Source organism: Bicyclus anynana, chromosome 19 (assembly GCF_947172395.1).
Source record: "Bicyclus anynana chromosome 19, ilBicAnyn1.1, whole genome shotgun sequence".
Lineage (NCBI taxonomy): Eukaryota > Metazoa > Arthropoda > Insecta > Lepidoptera > Nymphalidae > Bicyclus > Bicyclus anynana.
The window spans coordinates 11043286-11066660 of NC_069101.1; the positions used below are offsets into that span (position 1 = coordinate 11043286).

At 35.9% G+C, this 23375-nt stretch overlaps 1 protein-coding gene across 8 annotated transcripts in view; it reads left to right on the forward strand.

Moving 5' to 3' along the window:
- LOC112045107 (rap1 GTPase-activating protein 1) overlaps nt 1-21802 on the forward strand; it is a 391775-nt gene extending 369973 nt beyond the window's left edge. For 7 of the 8 annotated variants that reach the window (XM_052887390.1, XM_052887392.1, XM_052887391.1 and 4 more), the window contains 9 exons: nt 5703-5847; nt 7886-8161; nt 8848-9029; nt 9762-9859; nt 11785-12150; nt 12453-12549; nt 13773-13950; nt 18783-18940; nt 19381-21802. In XM_052887390.1, the coding sequence (XP_052743350.1) occupies nt 5703-5847; nt 7886-8161; nt 8848-9029; nt 9762-9859; nt 11785-12150; nt 12453-12549; nt 13773-13950; nt 18783-18940; nt 19381-19521 (1641 nt within the window). In that variant the 3' untranslated portion in view covers nt 19522-21802. The other variant, XM_052887394.1, reaches the window with a different exon arrangement.
- Nucleotides 21803-23375: the final 1573 nt, after the last annotated feature.

The following is a 23375-nucleotide window of genomic DNA, read 5'->3' on the forward strand; positions in this document are numbered from 1 at the left end:
TAAAATGTCGGTAACTCTGGTCCTTTTCCTTATATCAAGGCTTCTTATCCTGTCTCTCTTCTTTACTCCCACCATGCTACGCTCCATTGCCCTCTGGCATTTCTGAAGGCTATCCCTGTGGGCCCTGTTTAGCGCCCAGGTTTCGCAACCATATGTTATGCTGGGTAAAACACATGTATCAAAAACTTTTTGCTTTATACTTATGGTTGTCCCCTTATTTTTCATAATTTAAGTCCCCAGTACTTTTTCCACCCCAAATTTATTCTCTTGTTTATTTCTTTCGCTGTTTGGTCCTCAGGAGAAATTATTTGTCCCAAATAAATGTATTCTGTTACATATTCTAATTTTACACCTCCTACTGTAATTGGTCTTTTACCTTCACTGACATTTGTCATAACTTTAGTTTTACTTTCATTTATTTTCAAGCCATAGTAGCTGCTTTCTGTAGCCAGGTCATTCAACATCGATTCCAATATTGCTGGGGATTCTTCCATTAGTATTATGTCATCAGCAAATCTCAGATGATGAAGTCTTCGGCCATTTATATTCAAACCTATATTATCCCAGTTTAGCTTCCTAAAGATGCTTTCGAGCACCGCCGAGAACAATTTGGGTGACAATGGATCTCCTTGTCGAAGACTTCTCTTTATAGGGAACTCATTTCCTAGCTTCTCCATTTGTATCCTTGCTTTGCTATTTGTATATATGTTTCTTATTATGTTTATGTAGGTAGCACTTATACAACCATTTAACATTGTTTTTAGACTTATTTGGTTCTTAATAACTTTTTTATTCGCCTGAGCGAGGGTTTGAACTGTAGACTTTATAATTCATAGTTCTACTTTCTAACTGTTATGTGTATAAAATTAGTTAAATAAATTTTTTAGCATAAATTATGGTAAAATAACAAGCAGCTGGTCTATTCACTAATTTGGTATTTATAAACAACTTATTAAAATGAACATCAAATCATCTGATAAATATCACCTTCCTATAACTACTATCGTTAACAACTGAGTCTTAGGGCCATAAATCATTTCTCTATATCTATCTCGCTTGCACTTATGGGTCTTATGGAGCCGTCTAGTGAAGGGTGTAACAATGAAAGACATATTATCGATAAGTAAAGTTTATTTTATAATATTTATTCGGATCACTTTTCAATTCATTGAGAAACAGGAATACGTTGTGAATCAGTGTTCGAGCTTGAGGGCTAATATCGCCATGTAATTTCTTCAGATCAACGTTAGAAAATAAAGTATCCATAGTGCGCAACGAGTAACACATGAATGTATTTATTTAATTGCAGTAAACACATTTATAGCAAAAAAAATACGCAATGCAATTACATTAGAAACCGACCAATCAGAATCGTCCAAATCATTATTGACTCATCATTAGCACGTGCGCAGGTAGCCGTTTATCGATAATTAGGGTGCGCAGGTAGGCGCGCTGCACATTCCTATCTTTTTTGACTTTTATGACCGGACGACTCAGATGATAACGCGCATACGTATGATATCCACGATACAGTGGTGTGCACAGGGTTCTTAACTAGGGTATGCACTATATGTACAAAATGAAAAATTCCTATCGGAATACAGGTTCATAATGAGTTTTCAGGGTAGGTAGGGTATTTTTGCATCTTTGGTGTGCACACCGTTGTCTACGAAGGGTTGTCAGTAAGCACCGGATGACATTTGTTATATACAATCTCTATTTCGAGTATTCGAGTATATATCAACTGACATACGTCAAAGTCAGTTGGCTTAGTATTAGCCTGCAGATGTTAAGTTATTATCACCGAACATAAACATCGATTTTAAAGTTAATTTGTACGTCATTAAGGCCCACATAATATCAAGTATGTTGAACATTAACTAACAAAATAAAAAACTTGCAGTTAAAGTACTAATTAAACTAAAGCATTAAATACTTTTAAATAAGCAGAGACAATAGTCTTGTTTCTTATGATGGTTTAATTCGGAATTTGTTAACCTTCCACCGAGGCTGACGTAACAATGTATAAAAGTAATTAGCGTTTAGCCCCATAGCAATTACATTTTATTGTCTGTGGATGGGTTATCAGTCCGACCTTCAGACTGTAACACCCTAGAGGTGGAAACAATTGGTTTTACTAGACCTTGTCCGCCTTTGGCGAATGTCACACGTTAATGGTGCTACGAATGTGACAGGTTTCACATGACTTGGGTGATGAATACGGGAATCTGTCTAAATACTCACTGTATTGTAATGTTTTAAACACAAGAGAACAGTCTGTTTGTCTTGCAGCAGTGTTTTTTTTTATTCTTTACAATCTCACCTGATGATAAGTGATGATGCAGTCTAAGATAGAAGCGGGCTAACTTGTCAGGAGGGGGATGAAAATCCACAAATTTCGGTAGGGTGGTTATTAACTACGGCCGAAGCTTTCCACCAGACCTGGACCAATTAAGAAAATCTCAATCAGCCTAGCCGGCGATCGAACCCAGGACCTCCATTTTGTAAATTCACTGCGCATATCACTGAGCCACGGAGGCCGTTTTTGCGATGTTTCCTATGTTAAAAAGTTCAGCTCGGTTGGGAAGTTAGCGGTGTTATACCGCCGTGCCTTGTCGATCAAAGAATTTATGATTATCACCCTAAGCCCACCAACCTGCTCTGAAGCAGTGTGGTGGGTCTAAGCTTTATAATTGTACTCTCCTAGACGGAGGGAGGTTCAGTCGTGTAGTAATCCATTAAAAATGATAATAATGCCTGTCTCATAGCATGGACGCCTCCTATTACACAGATCTCCTTAATGCAAAGATTATACAGATAGAGCGCTCGGAACACGACGGTGTCGTAGTCGCTCCAAATACAAAATTCTAAAACGAATACATTCTGGAGTCAGTACGACGCGAAGCGTCGCATCAGTAACTTTCAATATTATTCAAGAAAAATGGCGTGTTATGTTTTTAAATATTTTAAAAACTGTTCACAAATACTAAATAAATAAGATGGAGTATTTTTTTTTTTTGTAATTATCGATTTATATATTAATTTACGTAATTGTTGTTAGTGTTAAATAAATTGTCACATCTTTATAAGGTCATCGCAAGTGGCCAGCCTCACTTCATATGCTAGTCGAATGAGATCACTCGTTCGCAAGTATCTGATTCACTCCGATTGCGTAGTTAATTTATTGCGTGACGGTGACTTGAGATTTTCCTACCCTATGAATATGTAGCTTCGGCAGGTGAGATGTTACTGCCCGTAGAGATACCTGTAAATCTCATCAAACATGTTACTGCACCTTATCGTGCTATAAGAACTTAATATCTTACAGTTAGTAGGTACGACGTAGAGTCAGTGCTGTGTTATGAGTGATATGTAAATAAGGCTAAAATACGATCACGAAAAAAGTTCAATTCTCTTATCTTTAATTTTTTTTTATTGATTTACAGCAGACTTTAGTGATAGCTAGCAACTCAAAATCCAATAACTTCACATATCTGCTCTAATGGCTTGACATCCGATATAACTGATCGTGTGTTGGTCGTTATGTGCATCATCATGCAGTCTTTAGCGCTGCAGGCGTGTGGGCTTATCGGATGGTGAGTGGCTAGAATAACATATCTTGGTAAATTGTAAGGAAACTTTGACGTACCTACCTACCTACGTTTAGTAGACTTCTCTGAAGAAACAATGCGTACTAAGCATTGGAGGAAATACAAGTTCTATAGCCAGTATGCCCTTAACAGGTTTCTACGTAGCATCATACGGGAACACCCATATCATTCTTACCCATATCTACATATACTTACTAATATTATATAGAGGTATTGTTGTGGGTAATCTACTCTGGATCTACTGAACTGATTTTGAAAATTCTTTTACCACTAGAAAGCCACGATATTTGTGAGTGTTTTAAGCTATATTTATCTCCATATACTCACGGAAACGGGAACTACGCGAGTGAAACCGCGAGGCATCGGCTAATATATTAAATTCAGGTAGGTTGGTAACAGGGCACAACTGAATGCCAATATAGTTGAATAGTGTTGTTGTGTTGTAAGAGAATAAAACTTTTTTCGTGATCATGTGTGAGCAACCTTAGGACTGAAAGCGTATAAAAAACTCATAATTAGGATTATGACTACAATTTCCCTAGTATCATATAGACATGTGGATTAAAATTACATAGACGATGAGTAGATTACAACGTTGTTGGGTGTGACTGTCATTAAGCGAATAGTTTACGGTCAATATTTGTTGTCCATTCGTTATTAGTCCATGTTTTCCTGTTATATCTACTTCCGTTTCAGGATCGTGGAACGTTTTAAACAAATTAATACTCAGAACGCTAACTCGGTGTGAGATAAATATTAATTATACCTAATCATGTTTGTTATTAACAAACATGTTATATTGCACGTAGCCGTAAACGATCAAGTAACAGGGAGATTTTATATCAGTATCAGTATATATACAGTGTCGGTCTCCGTATGAATTAATGTGAAAATGATCCAGTCGCTCCGGGACCTATCACTGTGGATGGATCTTCGCTCGGAGCGAAGCTGTTTCTGAATATACTTCATCATTATCAACCCATATTCGGCTCACTGCTGAGCTCGAGTCTCCTCTCAGAATGAGAGGGGCTGGGCCAATAGTCCACCACGCTGGCCCAATTCGGATTGGCAGACAGACACACACGCAGAGAATTAAGAAAATTCTCTGGTATGCAGGTTTCCTGACGATGTTTTCCTTCACCGTTTGAGACACGTGAAATTTAAATTCTTAAAATGCACACAACTGAAAAGTTGGAGATGCACGCCCCGGACCGGATTCGAACCCACACCCTCCGGAATCGGAGGCAGAGGTCATATCCACTGGTCTCTCACGGCCTTTTACTTATATTATATATATACTTACCTTGGGCAAATTTTGCATTTGGGTAGAAAGAGCTTCGACAAGGAAATTTACATAGCTGGGCATTAACTCGTTAATCCGTTAATCGTTAATTAACGAAGTTAACATTTTGATTAACGGATTAACTTTTAAGTTAACTTTTAAAAATGTTAACGAACCCGTTAACTTCCGTTAATATGCAGAAGTCCGTTAATCGTTAATCCAATGCCTACTATTTACCGCGCGACGCGATTAACAGGTTTAGACAAGTAAAGAAACGATGAAAGATTTTTTTTTCAAATAAATCAACAAATTACTATATTTATGTCAAAATTATAGATAAAATCAATTAAAAAACAAATTATGGCACTTTTCCCCAGTGCTCACCCTTATTTTTCCAATGGGGATCTCTCACAATGATATAAAAATGCAATATTTACCAGTCATATTAACGGATTAACGATTAACGTTAACTTGCGTTAACTCTTCCGGAATGTAACGCTTTAACGTTTAACGAAGCTAACTTTTTTTGTAGCGGATTAACGATTAACGAAGTTAACTATTTGATTAACAGTGCCCAGCTATGGAAATTTATCGGAGAGTACAGTTGGGTCGTGTGTTGGTGGTGGTGATTTGCATGACGTCATGCACATCGGGACCAACAAACGATCAGTTTTATCGGATGTCAAGCCGTTAGCGCTGCAGGCATATAGACCTATGGGATTGTGGGTGGCTAGCATAGTAAAGTCTACATTGATTAGGGATCAACGCATTAAATATTGTCTAACCTTGTATTTTGCGATTGTCACCAGGAGCACATCAACTTGGTTGGGTTCGACTCGAACCTGGGACCGGTGGTGATGTCTCTGAAGAACGACCACATGGCTGGCCAGGACCACACCAGGATACTGCTGAGGCTCAGGTCGACAACTATGCACGGACTTATTCCTACACCAAGTAAGTATAACACCTAGTAAACGCATTCACGACATTACTTGGCCTAAATTCATTATTATCAGCCTATTTTAACGGCCTACTACAGGGCCAGACCTTCGTCCCTATAGGAGAGAGGTTATGGAACTTAAACTCACCACTCTGCTACAATGCGGGTTGGCGAGGGCAATAATGTTAAATTAACGACCACTATAGGATGTTAATGATAATGACCGAGATTAACTTGGTCTCCGAGGCATGATGGTGTAACACCATCACTTCCCAACTAAGCCTGACAAACTTAAATTAGAGCAGCTTGGTGGGTTGAAGCTCCAAATTCCGCCCTCCAAAAGGAAGCCTATAGCCCTTTAGTGAGCCATTAAAATATGTTCGTAATGATGAGATGTCCCAGTTTTATTTTATGTCATCATCATATCAGCCGATGGACGTGAACTGCAGGACATAGGCCTTTTATAGGGACTTCCAAACGTCACGATCCTGAGCCGCCTGCATCCAGCAAGTCCCTGCGATTCGTTTGATGTCGTCAGTCCACCTGGTGGTAGACCAACACTGCGCTTTCTAGAGTCGTCGTTCCAGCACCTTGTTATATTATATCAGTTTTATGTATTTTATTGTGGGTTCGAATCCGGTCCGGGTCATGCACCTACAACTTTTCAGTTGTGTGCATTTTAAGAAATTAAATATCACGTGTCTCAATCGGTGAAGGAAAACATCGTGAGGAAACCTGCATACCAAAGAATTATCTCAATTCTCTGCGTGTGGGAAGTCTGCCAATCCGCATTGGGCCAGCGTGGTGGACTATTGGCCTAACCCCTCTCATTCTGAGAGGAGACTCGAGCCGAATATGGGTTGATGACGACGATGTATTTTATTGATATAATAACAATTTTAAACTGTGAGTGAGACTCGACAGATAAACTACTTATGGTGTAATAACCATACTCATACATTTTCATAACCTTCTTTTCCATTATTACTTTACCCCAGAGAACTTTAAAACTATAAATGCAGTAGTTTCATTTGCTTTTGTAATACTCTCCAGACGTCGTTGAATACGAGATGCTTTTAAATGTCTTTACATTCCTTGTGCCTGTAAAATGATGAAGTTTCATTGTTATTCCTACTTAGTAACTTATAATACTTCTCCTAAGGTTTTCCTTTTCTAAAACTAAATAATATATGGAATAACTAAAATAAATAAATAAATGATTTATTGAGCAAAAAACATTTTTATACAGAATAGGTTGAAACGGCAGTTGTGCTAAAATCTATAAAAGATTTTGTGTTACAACCACCATCTCTTCACGAACGAAGATTACAATATTTTTAGCTGCAGTACAAGTACAATTAAAAACTATAAAAATTAATTAAATTAAATTAATTAAATTAAATTAATTAAATTATCATATATTGATCATATATAAACCAAACAAATATGTAAGGTAATAGTAATGTACGAATTTAGTCGTAGCTCGTGTTATTTAATTACTACGAGTTTATCAGTAAGATGAACCGAGATATGCTTTGAGTATCTCAGTATGATCGAAAAAGAGATCCGCAAAAGCATCAAGATAGTTGATGGTATAGGCACATAGTTGATGAGCCGGTGGTTGGATTCCTGGGTTTGGAAAGGACCATGCATGGTTGGGAAGGAACATGCATGGTTGGGAATGGCCATGCATGCAACCTTGCTCTGGAAAGCGCAGTGCTCCGATGACTTTAAACGAGTTGCAGGGAGTCGATGAATGTTTGCCGCTTTAGACCATTGTGTTTAGAATTCTTACAAATATATGTCCAGCACTGAACGTTCATTGGCTGATAATGATATAGAGGCATAATAGGCTAAAGCAGTAGAGCCGTAATAGCCCAGTGGATATGACCTCTACCTCCGATTCCGGAGAGTGTGGGTTAAAATCCGATCCGGGGCATGCACCTCCAACTTTTCAGTTTTCTGAGAGGAGACTCGAGCTCAGTGTGCCTAATATTGGTTGAAAATGATGATGATGATTTTAATAAATATTAATTGTATCGATATCCACAGATTCAGGGATAATGCCATCACCGCTACGGATGGCCAAAATGGTGAACGACCAAGTGAACGTGGACAACTTCATGGCGGTCATGTGCCTCAACGCGTCGTCCCTGATCGCTGCCTTCGACGAGCACGTGTTAGTCAACACGTTCAAGTTCGGCGTGCTCTACCAGAAGTATGGACAGACGACAGAGGAGGAACTATTTGGGAACAATGAAACGTCGCCCGCATTTAACGAGTTCTTAGAAATACTCGGCCAGAGGATCATCCTGCGAGATCATAAAGGTAATTGAACCAGATTTTTTACTTCGTTATCACTGCTCTTCTTCGTTATCAAGTCCATCACGCTGGTCCAGCGGATTGGCAGACTTCACACACGCAGAGAATTAAGAAAACTCTCTGGCATGCAGGTTTCCTCACGATATTTGCCTTCACCGCTTGAGGCACGTGATATTATAATTTCTTAAAAAGCACATAACTGAAAAGTTGGAGGTGGTTAAATTTAGTTAAATTGAAATTGAAATAATTTAAACAATTTAAATAGTTTTGTGAATCATAAAATCGAGGGTATTTAAAAATATGCCTGATATCCGTTTTCTTGCTATGCATGGTCCTTCAACTATCACTCAATAAGGAAAGAGTTGACGTATTTAATGTTAGGAAAACTATTGTTGTCCTGCTATAGCAACAGCTTTCCAGTAGATTTTCATGCTAAAATTACATTTTACGTGCTAAAGACACATTACAATATTAGATAATAATTTGTGAGTTAGAGTATTCATTTGTGTTAAGTCTCATTAGCCAACAATAAATATTACATCCACAACCATACCATCGTCACACAGGCACGGAAAGGGCGGCGACCGAACTTATGACATATTGGTGTTGAATTTGTCCCCTTAATTTTCAAGCTTTAAAGCTTACTTGAGGCATTACTCTCTCGATACTAAGGTCATCGGCTATATTCGCAGGCTACCGAGGTGGGTTGGACATAATGAACGGGCACACGGGCACGGAGGCGGTGTACGAGCGGTTCTACGAGCGCGAGATCATGTTCCACGTGGCGCCGCTGCTGCCGCACACGGCGGGCGACGCGCAACAGCTGCAGAGAAAACGGCATGTGGGGAATGACATCGTGGCCATTGTTTTTCAGGTAATTAAAAAAAAACTTCTAATATTCACACCTACCCACATTTTGCGTCGGCGCTCGGGTACATTGTTCTATCGGTACTCAGTCCAATATCATACGCCGACGAGAGCGGACGTCTTTGTGGTAGGAACCAGTTTCTGACGACCTACCGTAAGCCATAGGCTTAAGTATTTTGTAACAAAGAAAAACTACTGCTAATAAGTTCAACTTATGAGCTATATTCATCATCATGTATGTCAAACTACCCACACTTTGCCTTGTCACGGTTAACGGTTAATCGTATGATATACGCACACTAGAGGGACGTGTTTCTGGAAATGGTTTAGAATTATGTGCCTCGTAACAAAGAATATGCAGTGAGTATATCAGTTTAATGTACCTCCAAAAGGTATAGATTTCAACTCACCGATATGGTCGATTTGTTTTAATCAGCCTTTATTTTTACGGGCATGCCATTAGGCAAATTGGATCAATTTATTTCTTGTTAGGTGGTCTGAGCGCCTTAGAAGTAAGAATAAGCTTCCAGGCACACGTATCCCACCTTTAACATCATTATTTCTTTTTCTCAAGCCTGCAAGAACAATTACGAGTATTAAAAACACTTCCAAATATTCCACAACATACCTCATAGTGTGTACAAGGCATTACTTATACCACCAAAAGCTTTTTGTATAAACTTTTCTTTACACAACAATAAACAATGTTATTAAATTGTGCATGCATTATCAATTTCAGGAAAAAGCGACTCCGTTCACTCCAGACATGATCGCGTCACACTTCCTGCACGCTTTCATTGTGGTCACGCCCGTTGAGACGGCTGATGGAGAGACCAGGTATATTGACTTTTTTTTTTTTTGACATTATTCATCTTTAACAACCTATATTGGGCTCACTGTTGAACATGAATGTCGTCTCGGAATGAGGGGTTAGGCTGATAGTCCACCACGCTGGCCACATGCAGATTGGCAGATTTCACATACAGAGAATAAAAACAAATTAAATAACGCGAACGAAAAATCACTGCCTCACTCTTAAGTCGTAAGCAGACGTCATATCCACTGGGCTATCACGGCTCTACTAAAAAAATATTATTGATCGATACAAGATGTTGTTGGTAGGTACCTAATTACTTTAAATGTTTTAATATGACTTAAAACTAAATGGCCCAGCTATTCGAAGCATATAACGGTCAATAGAAATAATTGTTGTAGTGTAATTAAGAAACTATAAGTTTCTTAATTGCAAAACTCAATTACTGCAAATAACAAGCAAATAAGGCGGAATTGAGAAACCTCCTCCTTTTTTCAAGTCGGTTAAAAATGCTAAAAACTAACTACTGCATAAGTTAAAAAAACTTGTTACAGTAAAAACATGAAGTAAAACTGTAAAACTTGTAGCCCAGCAATTAAAATCATCAAAGGCAGCCGCGCGCGGTCAACCTACAATTTTAGTCGTCATAAAAAATACATCCTTAATTACATAGTCACCATTCGTTTGCATATAAATTACCGGGTGAATTTCCATTCCCTTTTCCGAGCCATTTTCTCAGCTTCCTCATGCAAATATTGCCTCTCGCGTTGTTGAAAGTTATACAAACTTTATGCTAAACAAGAGACTTGACAACTGTATAATAGTCACAGATTAAAAATGTGAAGTTGTTAGATGTGGACGAAAGTTGTCACGAATTGATAAAGTAAATTTTTTATATTTCGTAGTTGAAACAAAGAAACGCAATAAAGAACTTCAATAACGTTGAGGTATAAAGTTTCGGGAGTTTTTTAATGTGTGGGAAACATTAAAGTTTCGACCTCACTAGGGCATTATTTTTTGTAGCTGACCAGAAATATAGTAAACCTGCTGACCTATTCACTAATTTGGTCTTTATTGACAACCTATTAAAATAAACATCAAATCAACTGACAAATGTCGTCTATCTATTGCATGATATCCACGAAGGGTTGTCAATAGGCACCAGATGGCATTTGTTACATGTTATCTCAATTTCGTTTATAACAACTAACATAGTCAAAGTTTGAATTAGCCTGCTGGACTGGGGCCACATCACTGCTTTTTTGGATGCATCATGCAACCTTAGTATAGTTTATAAATTGAAGTCTTTAATTTTCCGAAAATTGGTGAGATTTTTTATTTATTTGTGGAATGAATAGTCTAATAAAATGAGTCTGGACCAAACATCAAGTGTCAGTGACTTTTCGTTTATCATAATCAAACATCGTTATTTCAGCAAAATGAAGAGGGATTAGTACAGTACAGTTTGGCCAGTGTGATAGGCTAATTAGCCTAACCCCTCTCATTCTTAGAGAAGACTTGTGCTCAACGGTGAGCCGAATATGAGTTGTGTTAATGATGAATATTTTTAGTACTTGGAGAGATTTTTCTCGGAGATGCTAGTTTCATATTGGGCAACACGTTGTATTATTCATTTACGTTGTTAGCGATTTCAGTAGTTATAGATTTTGTTGATGTAATTTAACTCACTCATAAATATTTTTTTGAAGTGATAACTTCTTATGCTAGCCACTCACCGTTCAGTAAGTTTACGTGCTTGCAGCGCTAAAGGCCTTATTGGATGGTGAGTGGAAAAGCATTATGGAAGGGTAAACTACTTGGTAACGTAACTCGTTACGGCGCCACTCTGGCTTCCCTTTCTCTCACGCAGGCAGCAGGTTTAAATTATCACTTCTATCAAGCGACTATTAGCATTTTTTTTCTTATACCTATGTACTTTTATTTTCAGGTACAAAGTAGCAGTTACGGGTAGACACGACGTACCATTCTTCGGTCCTACCCTCCCCCAACCACCAATATTCAAGAAGGGGCGAGAACTGAAGGAATTCCTCCTCACCAAGCTCATTAACGCCGAGAATGCGTGTTACAAAGCTTTCAAGTTCGCTGAACTAGAGCAAAGGACCAGAGCGTCGTTGCTACAAGGATTGGCGGAGAAACTGAAGGAGAAAACCGTCGAGTTTCTTGGTAGGGGGGCGACGAACGAGCCTGGTGCCGTTTCTCCCCAACCAGAAGGGACGCCGAAGCAAGAAGGGACTGGAGGCCCTGGATCGAAGTTTTTCGATACAGTCAGAAAAGTCCTAAATCCTAAAGTCAGGTTAGTTTACTGATTTATTAAACGATGTATTAAGGGCTGGATTCACCATCTTCTGAATTGTTAGACAGTGTGAACGTTTTGTCACTTTCTTACTTTATATGAAATGAAAAAGACAAAACTTGTATTTAAATAAGCTATCTGACACTTACCCGAAGGTGGTGAAAGGACCTTAATATTTAAAAAAAAATAAAACATACCTTCAAGTTTTTGTAGTCTAGGCAACTCAGAGCAACAGTAATTGCTTTGTTTCATAAAGATTGGACGTACGGCAAAGTAACTAATATTCCAAACTGATTTTTCAGATCACCGAGTGTAGACACAAATCTATCTGGCGACAGCAGCAAGAACAATGCATTGAACAAGAAAATTAATAATTTACACGACACACCCACACCTAACGTGAGTATTATGATTATAATGTTAAGAAAAGTTTAGTAGTTTTTTGTAAGTGTAGTGTTTGTGTATACACTGGTAGTGGGAGAAAGCGGGCAGTCCGTATACACAAACACTACAGTAACTTCAGGAGATATCAGATAGATGAATTCGACTCTCGCACTTGCGAGTTATACAATACATAGTTACAGTATAGCCCTCCTGGTTTTCTTGTTGTAATCAATCATTCTAACGAAATTTCGCAAACTATCTTTGTAATGTGAAACTTCTCAGTTTCGTGGACACAGGGCGGTACTTTCTAGAACTTGTTAGATACTGATGATTACCTGAGAAGTGTTGCTCTGATTAGTGACGATAGTTTTTACTTAATAGCAGGTTAACTGATATTATGTTGAAAACCATCTGCTTGGTCCGTAACAATACTTCAACAGACCATCGAACTTTTGTATTTCCATCGTCCAAGCACAACCTAACATTACGTACTAATTGGGCAGATGCCTTATGGCAAACGTACGTTGGACTCAACGTGTACGTCATATTTATTTTATTTATTTATTTATTAAGGAAAATCAACCGCTAATATATTAAATTCATGCTTACATTTAATTACATTGATAAATTAGGTTAATGCTTAGCTATTAAAAGATATTCACAACATTCACAATTTTTAATCTAATCCATTAATTCATAGGTAAAACATAATCTAAGATATCAAGTATATACTATACATAGAAAAAACAATTATAAGCTGATTCACAAAAGTAATAAGTAATTTAATTAATAGGTTAATAATTTAATTTATAGGTACAATATATTACAAGTTTGGCACTAGAAGTCCATTTTAAGAAAATTATAATTAAAATTAAGAATAATTAAATTTCAAAATGTCAGTTATATAATATGATTAAAAGATAAGAATGATAAAAATGTCAAATGGTACAATTAAGGTTGCAAATATGTACAGAGTGGTCGCTCTAAGTCGTCCATCGCGTCATCATCAACGACGCAATCCAATACAATGTTGCAATACAATCTCAATAATACAAACAATACAAATATTTATCAACTACGTCGTCGCACTAGCGTCCGACAGTGCCTCTCTTTCCCCCGCTACGTCTCTCGTCCTTATACTTTGAAACGTCATCTGCACAACTTAACGCTACCTACTAAAGGGGCAGATGCCTTATGGCTAACGTACGTTTGACTTAACGTGTATGTTATATGTACAGAGTGGCCGCTCTAAGTCGTCCATCGCGTCGTCATCGGCGAGCGCGGTGTCGGTGCGGTCGGCGGGCGGCTCGGGAGAGTCCAGTCCCGACGTGACGTCACGCGTGGCGCCGCCCCGCGCGCCGCTTCACGACCACAGTGACGACTCCAGCCTCAACTCCGTTGATCTAGACCCTCTTGGTGAGTGTTTGCCTACTAGATATTATCTAGACTAGCATATCTATTGATATTGAATATATTTGATGTTTTCAATATCAATTTCAGTTGATATTCAGTTTCAATTTCATATGATATTCAATATCAATTTTAGATGATATTCAATGTCAATTTTAATTTATATTCAATATCAATTTCATATGATATTCAATATCGATTTTAGTTGATATTCAAAATTATTTTCAGATGGTATTCAATATCAATTTTAGATGATATTCAATATCAATTTCAGTTGATATTCAATATCAATTTAATTACATATCGTTTCTATCATTATTTATATAGGTAAAGATCACATTGCAACGTATCATTTTTTAAAAAGTTATTCGATTAGAATTATTATCATAAGTACTTAGTTTGAAATTTTTATAGTGTCATAACTGTTAAGTAGACTAACAATATTCAAAAATATTTACATGTCTCACAGTGTATCTGAATTTATTGCAAATTTGCGAGTAAATGTACTATGTTGTAAGAAATTTAATTATGAAAAAACAAAAAATTATATACAGGGTGATTCGGACTTTAGTGCGGACATTTTTTTTCGTGGTTCTGTATCATTAATAGAACATAAATCTACAAACAGTTCGATACATTTTATGTATTTTTTTTTTTCAATTTATGTCTCAGAAATAACAAAATAATGGACACATTCCCAAACAAACTGCGCAACTGCTGGCGGCACTTTGTAAGACGCCGACAAAGAAATACCGGCAGTAGTCATATCGCTTCGGCTTCGGCTGACGGGGGTGGCAGGGGTGAGGGGATCGAAAAATCCCTGAGGACGCCTGCCGAATTGCCGATGGGCGACCAGTGACAGACAATCTGCCGTCGCTTGCGCATTTAAGTCGAATCATCCTTTAATGCAAAAGTTTGCGTAATAATAATCATCATTTGTATTTCATTATTCCAATCGAAAGTTTATAATTTTTATTATTACTACGCATTATTGATGGTCCTAAGCCCAATAAAGTATGAAGGGAAAATCGATACTCAACTCAAAAGTGACGACCTTTAATTATTATAAAAAATAATAGGTACAAAAATAAACGTAGAAAGGTCAACGGCCCTCGGCGCGGGCGCTCGCTAACCTAGTACCTACCAGCTGATTTTGTAGTTGCCTATTACTGTGCTATTACTTAGTACAGCGATAGGGTGACCCTCAAATTCTGTTTAAATGTTTAAACTTTAGCTAACGATAACTTTGTTATTGTTGAGTTAAAAAAAAAAAGAAAAAATACGTGTTAATTAAATTTTGTTTATGTACAAAATATAAAAATATCCGTACTTGAAAAAATTTCTTCCTGTATACTCAAAAACACAATTAAAACTAGCTCTTTGTAATTGTTTTACTTACCAGAGTTTTAGCTAAGATAAAAGAATACAAATAGATTTACCCATTATTTAAGTTGTTAAATATTTGAAGGCTTTCTTTAGTTACTTTTGACTTCACCATCAGTGGTCATATATTTTTTAAGTTAATGGTAATAAATCGAGTATCAGATAAACAAGATACGCAAGTACCTATACCAAACGCGACTCCAATCGAACATCAAGAAGCAGTTCTAACTTAACTTCCAAGATTTGTCCCACACATATACGTGCTAATAGTAGAAGTTAAATAAATACTTGAAAAAACAATATAAATGTTAAGTTTCGTTAACAGAATACTTGTGAGATCAGTAAACGTTTATGAATACAAGGAAAATATTCCACCTCATATATCAAAATGTCATCTAAATTGTGCATACATACATATGTGTAATTGAATTAAATTTTCTCCTCAAATAGACGACAAGGACTGGTTGAGTTGTGGTAAAGCAACAGGTTAGTCCTGTAGATTGTGTGTCCCTGTAATGTACGGATCACAGGAGATATGGCTCAGCAAACATAAAGGTTTAACTTTTGTAGTATTTATTGAAATACATAAAATACTAATATGAAACTGCTTAATACTTTAATTTATTTATTTAAGAGCAGTACAGCGCTCTGTTACGAACATCGTCTAGGTAAGGTATGCGCAAAACTTCAAGTCTGCTCTGAACACGAGGCCGATGCGCGCTAAGAGATAATTAAGTTCTTTTCGCATAGCATGGTGCAGGTGACAGTTCGTTTCTCTCTTGAAAGTTGGCAGCGTTTCGCGATTATAGAACGTCATAAAGTAACTGTCACCGTACCCATTGCTATCTGAATAACACTATAGGTAGGTTTGTGTTCACAAAGTGTGAACACAAAGACATATTGTCGAAATGAGTCGACGACATATTTTGCGAAGAAAACATACGTTATCGACCAATAGCGGCATCGAAAATAATGCTCTCTCTTTTGTCAACGTGACGAAAGAGAATTCAATATTTGCTTGATATAGCTGCGCAGTGTAAGAAGCATATCCCAGCGGAATTATAATATACTAGCAGACGCCCCGCGGCTTCAACCGTGTATTTCCCGTTCCCGTGAAAATAGGAGGATAAAATATACCCAATGACACTTTCAAATAACGTGCCTTTCTAGTAGTGATAGAATTTTCAAAATAGGTTTATTACATTCAGAGATTACCCCTGAAAATACCAGTAACTTTAACTTTCTTTTTATGCGCAGTTCCGACTCGAAGTTTGGTGCATACTATATTTGTGCTGTCAAAAACATCGCTGTAAACATGACTTGTTATTAAGATTGACAGTATTACTTCCTCTACAAGTTTAAAGTTTTCATTGGTCTCGTATAAAGTTGCCCCTTGCCATTACTCCTCGTGATTTGTACTCGTAATATAAACTATAGGCAAGCTTCTGTGGAGCACAATGTATAAGCATGCCACAACTGTAGTTCATTATTTATTTGTACGTAAACACAGTCCTTTTTAGTCACATTTTTATGTTTCATACTGGAAAGAGAGTGCCATAGCCAGATATACTTCATTTTATAATGGCTGAAAGTTTGACTAGGTGTTTGACAGGTAAAATTAGATAAGAATCTCTTAATTCGAGATACCCAGCTGAATAAAAAAGTTGTCTCCTAAAAAACCTACATATGATAGTGTCCGCGTCTATTAAAATTTTGATGACAAAAGCGACAAAAAGCAATTTTTTTTGCAAATACTTGCTATGGTTTTATTGCTATTTGTATTTGGTATCAATATTGTAGTGGATTATATTCCCTACAACTTAGTTTGAAACTTTTCAAAGTCACCACAATTCAATCTCTATAATTGGCTACCATAGTTACCTATGGTAGGAGCTATAAGTTGACAAACTATTAACTTTCATAAAATGAGGCATGTCTAGGCATCGCACACTCTTCCATACCTCTTATACTAGAAAATGGTGCGAAATCTGTTGTACAGAGGCAAGCGCAAATGTGGTAAGGCGCAGCGAAGCATAGTTTTTACTGTCGAGCAATTACTCGATTATTAACCGCCGTTCGCTTTTTATGGATTAGTTGATAATTTTTTTACCCGACTGCAAGAAAGGTGAAGTTAAAAAAACGACTAATGTGAGACGCTATAGGCTTGAGGTAAAGCTTTTTTTCGATAATTGCAATATGGGCATCAAAGTCAAGGGCTCATTAAGAGGATTACAAAATGGTATATATGGACATATTAAAAACACCTACAATAAGAAAAACGTCATTTTTTAATCGCTACACAAAATACGCGAGACAGATGACTAGGTACGAGCAGTGTGCCTAGTGGGCGTTTTCAATATTTTCATACTGTTACTATCGCGTTAACGTAAACGCGAATTTCTAAGGAATTGAAACAGCGCCGTCTAGTGGCACTACTGCACAACTGTTTCAATTCCATATAAATTCGCGTTTACGTTAACGCTATAGTAACAGTATCAAACTGCCACTAGGCCCTCAACTTAACTAGGTTAAGCAGTCGGGTTTTTTTTTTTATTTTTATTTAAATTTTATCAATTGTAGCTTGACAGCAATAAACGTGCTTCGCTGCGCTAACCGAAGTTGAACTCAACCCGTTCTATAGAAACAGAAAAATAAGTAATCACAGACTTTCCAAAATTGTACAACAGTGTTGGTTCCTATAAATGTTGTGTAATAATTAACAAAACGAGTACGAGTGTACTGCGTAGATTGCCTTTAAATTCGATATGATATTTGATTTATATTAAGTAAATCTAGTTATTTGAGGATTACGGATACAAGAAGGTATAGGATTGATTGAACTAAATCTGAATAAGCATATTATGGTGTTATTGTACACGCCTTGCAATCATTCCATCGAATATCATGAACTTTGTCAAGTATATGGAAAAGAACAGATAAATTTTACTTTGCACCTTAATAAAAGAAGTATAATCGAGAGATGCAAATAATAATTTAATACAGTCGTCAAGCATTTAAATCGACAAAAATATACAAGTAACAAAATTTGTATATAAATAGCCTGTGACTTAATGTTGTAAATTAGTAATTATTAATGTAAAACAGCAAATGCCGACTTGTCTGATCTTCTCAGTAGAATCTTCCAACCTGATAATAGAGTCGCTATAAACGACTTTTTGAAATTTGACGCTAGAAATTTGACGTTTTCAAAATTGCTGCTAAACTAACCCTACCTACTTGAAATGAACGTATACGCGAAGACGTGAGCAATATAATTCAAATTCAACATTAATTTATTTTAGTAAACTTAGTTCACATGAACTTTTGAAACGTCAGGTTATCTTATAAATAAAGATAGATAAATAAAGTCGTAAACTCAAAATTAAAGGGTTCATTATAATAATAGATTTATGTACTGTAAGTAAATCGATATTAAAGGCGGATTTTTTGTATAGGTGCAGTATACGTAGACAGTGACACGGGGCTGGAGTCGATGTCTTCGGCCGAGGCTGGCGCCCGCGAGCAGCACACCACGCCGCGCGACGCCGACCAGCTGAGGCAGGAAGTGTGCCGCCTCAAGAACGACAAGCTGGACCTGTTGAAACAGAATATTGTAAGTGACAGCGCCATCTAGTTTTAATAGTAGGAAATTTATATTTAACGTGGTTGCGCGACTAGCTGCGGCAGAAAGTGTGCTGTCTCATGCTTAACAACAAGTTAGAACGATTGAAACAGAATATTGTAATTGACAGCGCCATCTAGTTTCAATAGTAGGAAATTTATATGTAACGTGGTTTTTGGGGCAAGGATGTTCGCCTCGAAACCCACCTCCACCTGGCCTATTTGGGAGGAGAAGACCATTACTGTTTATCAAAAAGAATCAGTCGATATGCGTTAAATTTGGGTGGAGCCACATTAGCACTAAGTTTCTATACCGTTAGGTATTACTTTCAGTAATTTCACTTCAAAAATATTAAATAGCGGTTTATGAAAGACTTGGTTTCTTTCGAAATATATATTATATTTATTTAAAAGCAATTTTCTTTTTCACAGACATGGCAGAACGAAATTAAATGCCTGAGAGAGCGAGTCATAACACTACAGACAGAACTAACAGCTGCACTGAAAGACAGGCGGCATCGCGAGCAAACCACCATCATCCCCAACCCATCCACTCACGACTCAACAGCCTGAGGGAAACGGAAACATGAAAGACATTAGCATTTAAGGTTCATTTGTGGGCTTATCAATGTTTAGCGTCTTTGAAATAAACCTCTATCTTAGAATTAGCGCTATAAATGTGTAGCGTTTACTTTTGTTCTAAGTTTGTAAGCAGCGCCATCTAGCTTTTGGTACGTGAGTTATGTTCGATGAATGCGACATCTAGCGGATGGACGATGAATGATTAGAAAATTTTGCATTGATTGCAAATTGAAGTGAATATTTGAACACGAAACTTTAACAATAACGTAATAGTTTATCAATGTATGATAATAGGTATCCTTAGTAATTCTAGTATCTTTGGTATCATCTCACTACTTTAGTAAGATTTCCTTACTGATTTTATATGTATTGATAAACTATTAATTTGTATCCCGTGGTTTAAAAAATAGTGTGGTCCTTTTTAAATTGGGGTCTACGGAAAGGAAAAGCTTGATTTTTTATCAAATAGTTAAAGTTTTGTGCAATATTGGAATTTTATTGACGGAACACAATGTATGTATTATATTATTGTAGTATAACTAAGTCTTTATTCGCTATGACAAGGGCAATTTGTGACGTAAACTTGACGCTTCTTATAACATGACGTCATAAAATACATTTCGTGATTATTTGCGATGTCACTGAGAATTATTCGACTTGGAATTGTGCAATAATAATTTTTGTTTTTTTTTATTTACAATAGCTTACCTTTTAACAAGGTATTTGATATAGTAGGTACATGTAGTACATTTTTTATTTTATATTTCAGTCCACTTTTCAATTAAAAGAAAATATCTTGATCGAATTAAGAATCGCTATTATTTTAGCCAATATTTAAGTTATATTATATACGAATTTGTATATATTATAGTACCATATAGTATAATTATAACTATATTTCGTTTTGAACTTTAAAAAATAAATACGCATTGCAATACAATTTAAAAATATTATTTCTTCTATAAATATAGCAAATATTATTTTAAATTCAATGTACCTTTTCTTTTAAATTAAAGAAAATTTATCCAGGAATACAAGTTTCTTGCTTATGAAACTTCAAAAACGTTAGACAATGGTATTAACATTTTGAAGTAGATTAAAAAAACTTAAATTTAGTTTAAAAATTCTGTACAATGTGCATAAATGTTTGTAGAACGGAATTTCAATGTTAAACATAATTAAGAAATTGGTTCTTTATTTATTATAAAAAAATGTGTTATCTGCATACGTATTTAGAATACGAACTTAAAACAAAGAAAATGTAGCGTATATGTATATTATCTTCTCAAGATATACCTTAGATTAGAGAAAAAAACGGTACCTACAAAACGAAGCCTTTACTATTTAGAAGCCTATACTTACATGGTGCATTAGACGAAAAAAAAAACTTATGATAAATATCTTTATAGTCTATAGAAATTGTAATAAGTGTTAGAATTTCTATTTTATATGTATTTTTTCGTATATTTCTAGCAGTTTTTTTTTCTGTGCAATGATTATTGTGTTCTGATTATCGATTTGATAGAAAAAATCTTTGATGTACGACTTTTCGATCGAAAGTAACAAAAAGGTAATAACGAATTTTTACGTAAAATACGATTGTCGACAGTAACTCCATCTATTATCAGCTGAAGCAAATAAACATTACAGTTTAGCCAACATTCACATCTGTAAATATTCATTAAAATACAGTCTTAGACTAATTAATCAGTATTTTTCTTAATTTATGCTTGATGTAAGAGTCTGTTTAGAGTGTCTTCGAGTTTGATTATGTTTTGTTGTTTATAATTAATATTTTATACCAAAGTTAACATTCCCCACTAAATAGAGAGTAGTTTTTTTTATATAATTACCATAGAAGAGATGAATCAGTATTTTGAATCATTAAGTTGACAAGCGCGCTAACATATTTCTAAGTTTACATTTAGTTTTAATTATTAAATGTAATCATTTAGATCTTTGTTTGACTGTTGATTATGATTATAAGTTAATACTAACTGTTGATTCTTCTCCTAGACTTAAACCAAATATTGCGAGCGCGGAGCGTTAGAGATATAATATAGTGGCGTGCACTTCATATACGCAGAGAAGCACTGCTTACCCTCGAGTTTTTTTATGTATCAAAATCAACCAGAAGTTAGGTAATTTTTTGTTTCATCTATTTTCCTCCCTAGTGCCTACCTTGATCAAATAAATCAGCACGCCACTGTATAATTAGTTATAATTATAAGAGATACTATTGAAATATATAAATAGTTAATTACTAAATAAATATGGTTGTTTCATTCAATTAATAACACTACTCATCGTTTCCCTAACAATTGTACATTTGCTATAAAAACAAACATAAAGAACTTTCTTCTCGAGTATACTTATGAACATTTTCTTTTGAAATTAAGAAGTTTCAATATTTCTGAGCCCGACCTAGAGTTCGAATTCTGGACTTCATTATCCGAATCCGATGATGTTTTACAATTTATAATAAACCATAATACTTTTGAGAACATATATTAAGTACGTACTCGTATATCTACTAAAATAAAACAATGTTTCTGAAGTATGAAACTTCTGGCGCCATCTAGGATAGAAAAACTTCGTATCTTACAATTTAAATCAAACGCGTGAATTATTGTTGCTAAGAGTATCTGGTTAAATTTTACAACCTAACATTCTGTATATTAACCTACAACATCCTGGACAGAAGGTTGCCTTACAACCTAATATACGGGATGTTGCGAAGTATTTCCCATAACTTCAAGGTGAAAAATAATTCCGATTATCCTTGTAACACACGCCTTTATCTATCCTTTCATTTTAAAATACGTAATCGTCGTCTGACGACGACTGAAGACTGTCGATATCGACAAGATATTGCAACTGAAACTCCACACTTCACTAGTAACCTACTTCATGATATTTATCAATGAATAAGTTTGACACAATTTAAGATCTATTTACAAAAGAAATATTTTTTACTCCGAAAATATTCATTTTAGAACTCATGTTCCTTAGACATTTTTAATTAATTTTACTTATAGTGTATACGTTCTAGGAACAAAAAAGCCCGACTTACAATAAAATCAATAGGTTAGTTAGGAAACTACTAAACATCTATTTCTAATACCCCAACAATTAGTGCGTTATTGCTACAACATAACATTGTCCATTTAAGGGTTAATCAACTTTACTCAACAGTTACGAAAATGAACAAGGTTTCATTTGATTTGAAAGTACCCACTTAAAATTTATTATTTATGGTGACTGGCTATATAAAACTTTAGTACAACGTAGCCCAAAACAACTTAGAATTTAGATAACTTTCTATGATAGATATCTATTATCTATACTTATAATAAATCTGTAGAGAGGTCAATTCTGTACATGAAATATATTTCCAAAATAACTATCAGGGGGTGATTAGTGGTCGATACTGATGCCAAAAATGCAATCAGTAAAATTTTTGTCTGTCTGTCTGTCTGTCTATCTGTCTGTCTGTCTGTCTGTCTGTCTGTATGTTCGCTATAGAAACAAAAACTATTCGACGGATTTTAACAAAACTTCGTACAATTATTCTACATACTCCTGGGCAGGTTATAGTATACTTTACATCACGCTACGATCAATAGGAGCAGAGCAGTGAAGGGAAATGTTGGGAAAACGGGAGAAGTTACCCCATTTTTTAAGCTTCCATCGCGTGTACAGCCTTAATGGTTAAAGCTACAAATAAATCATGTATGACGGAAATGTTTTCCTTAAAATTATATAAAAAAACACAATAGCATATATATGTCTATATCTTATGGTTGACTCACAATAACACGTATAACTCCCGATAGCTCAGCAGT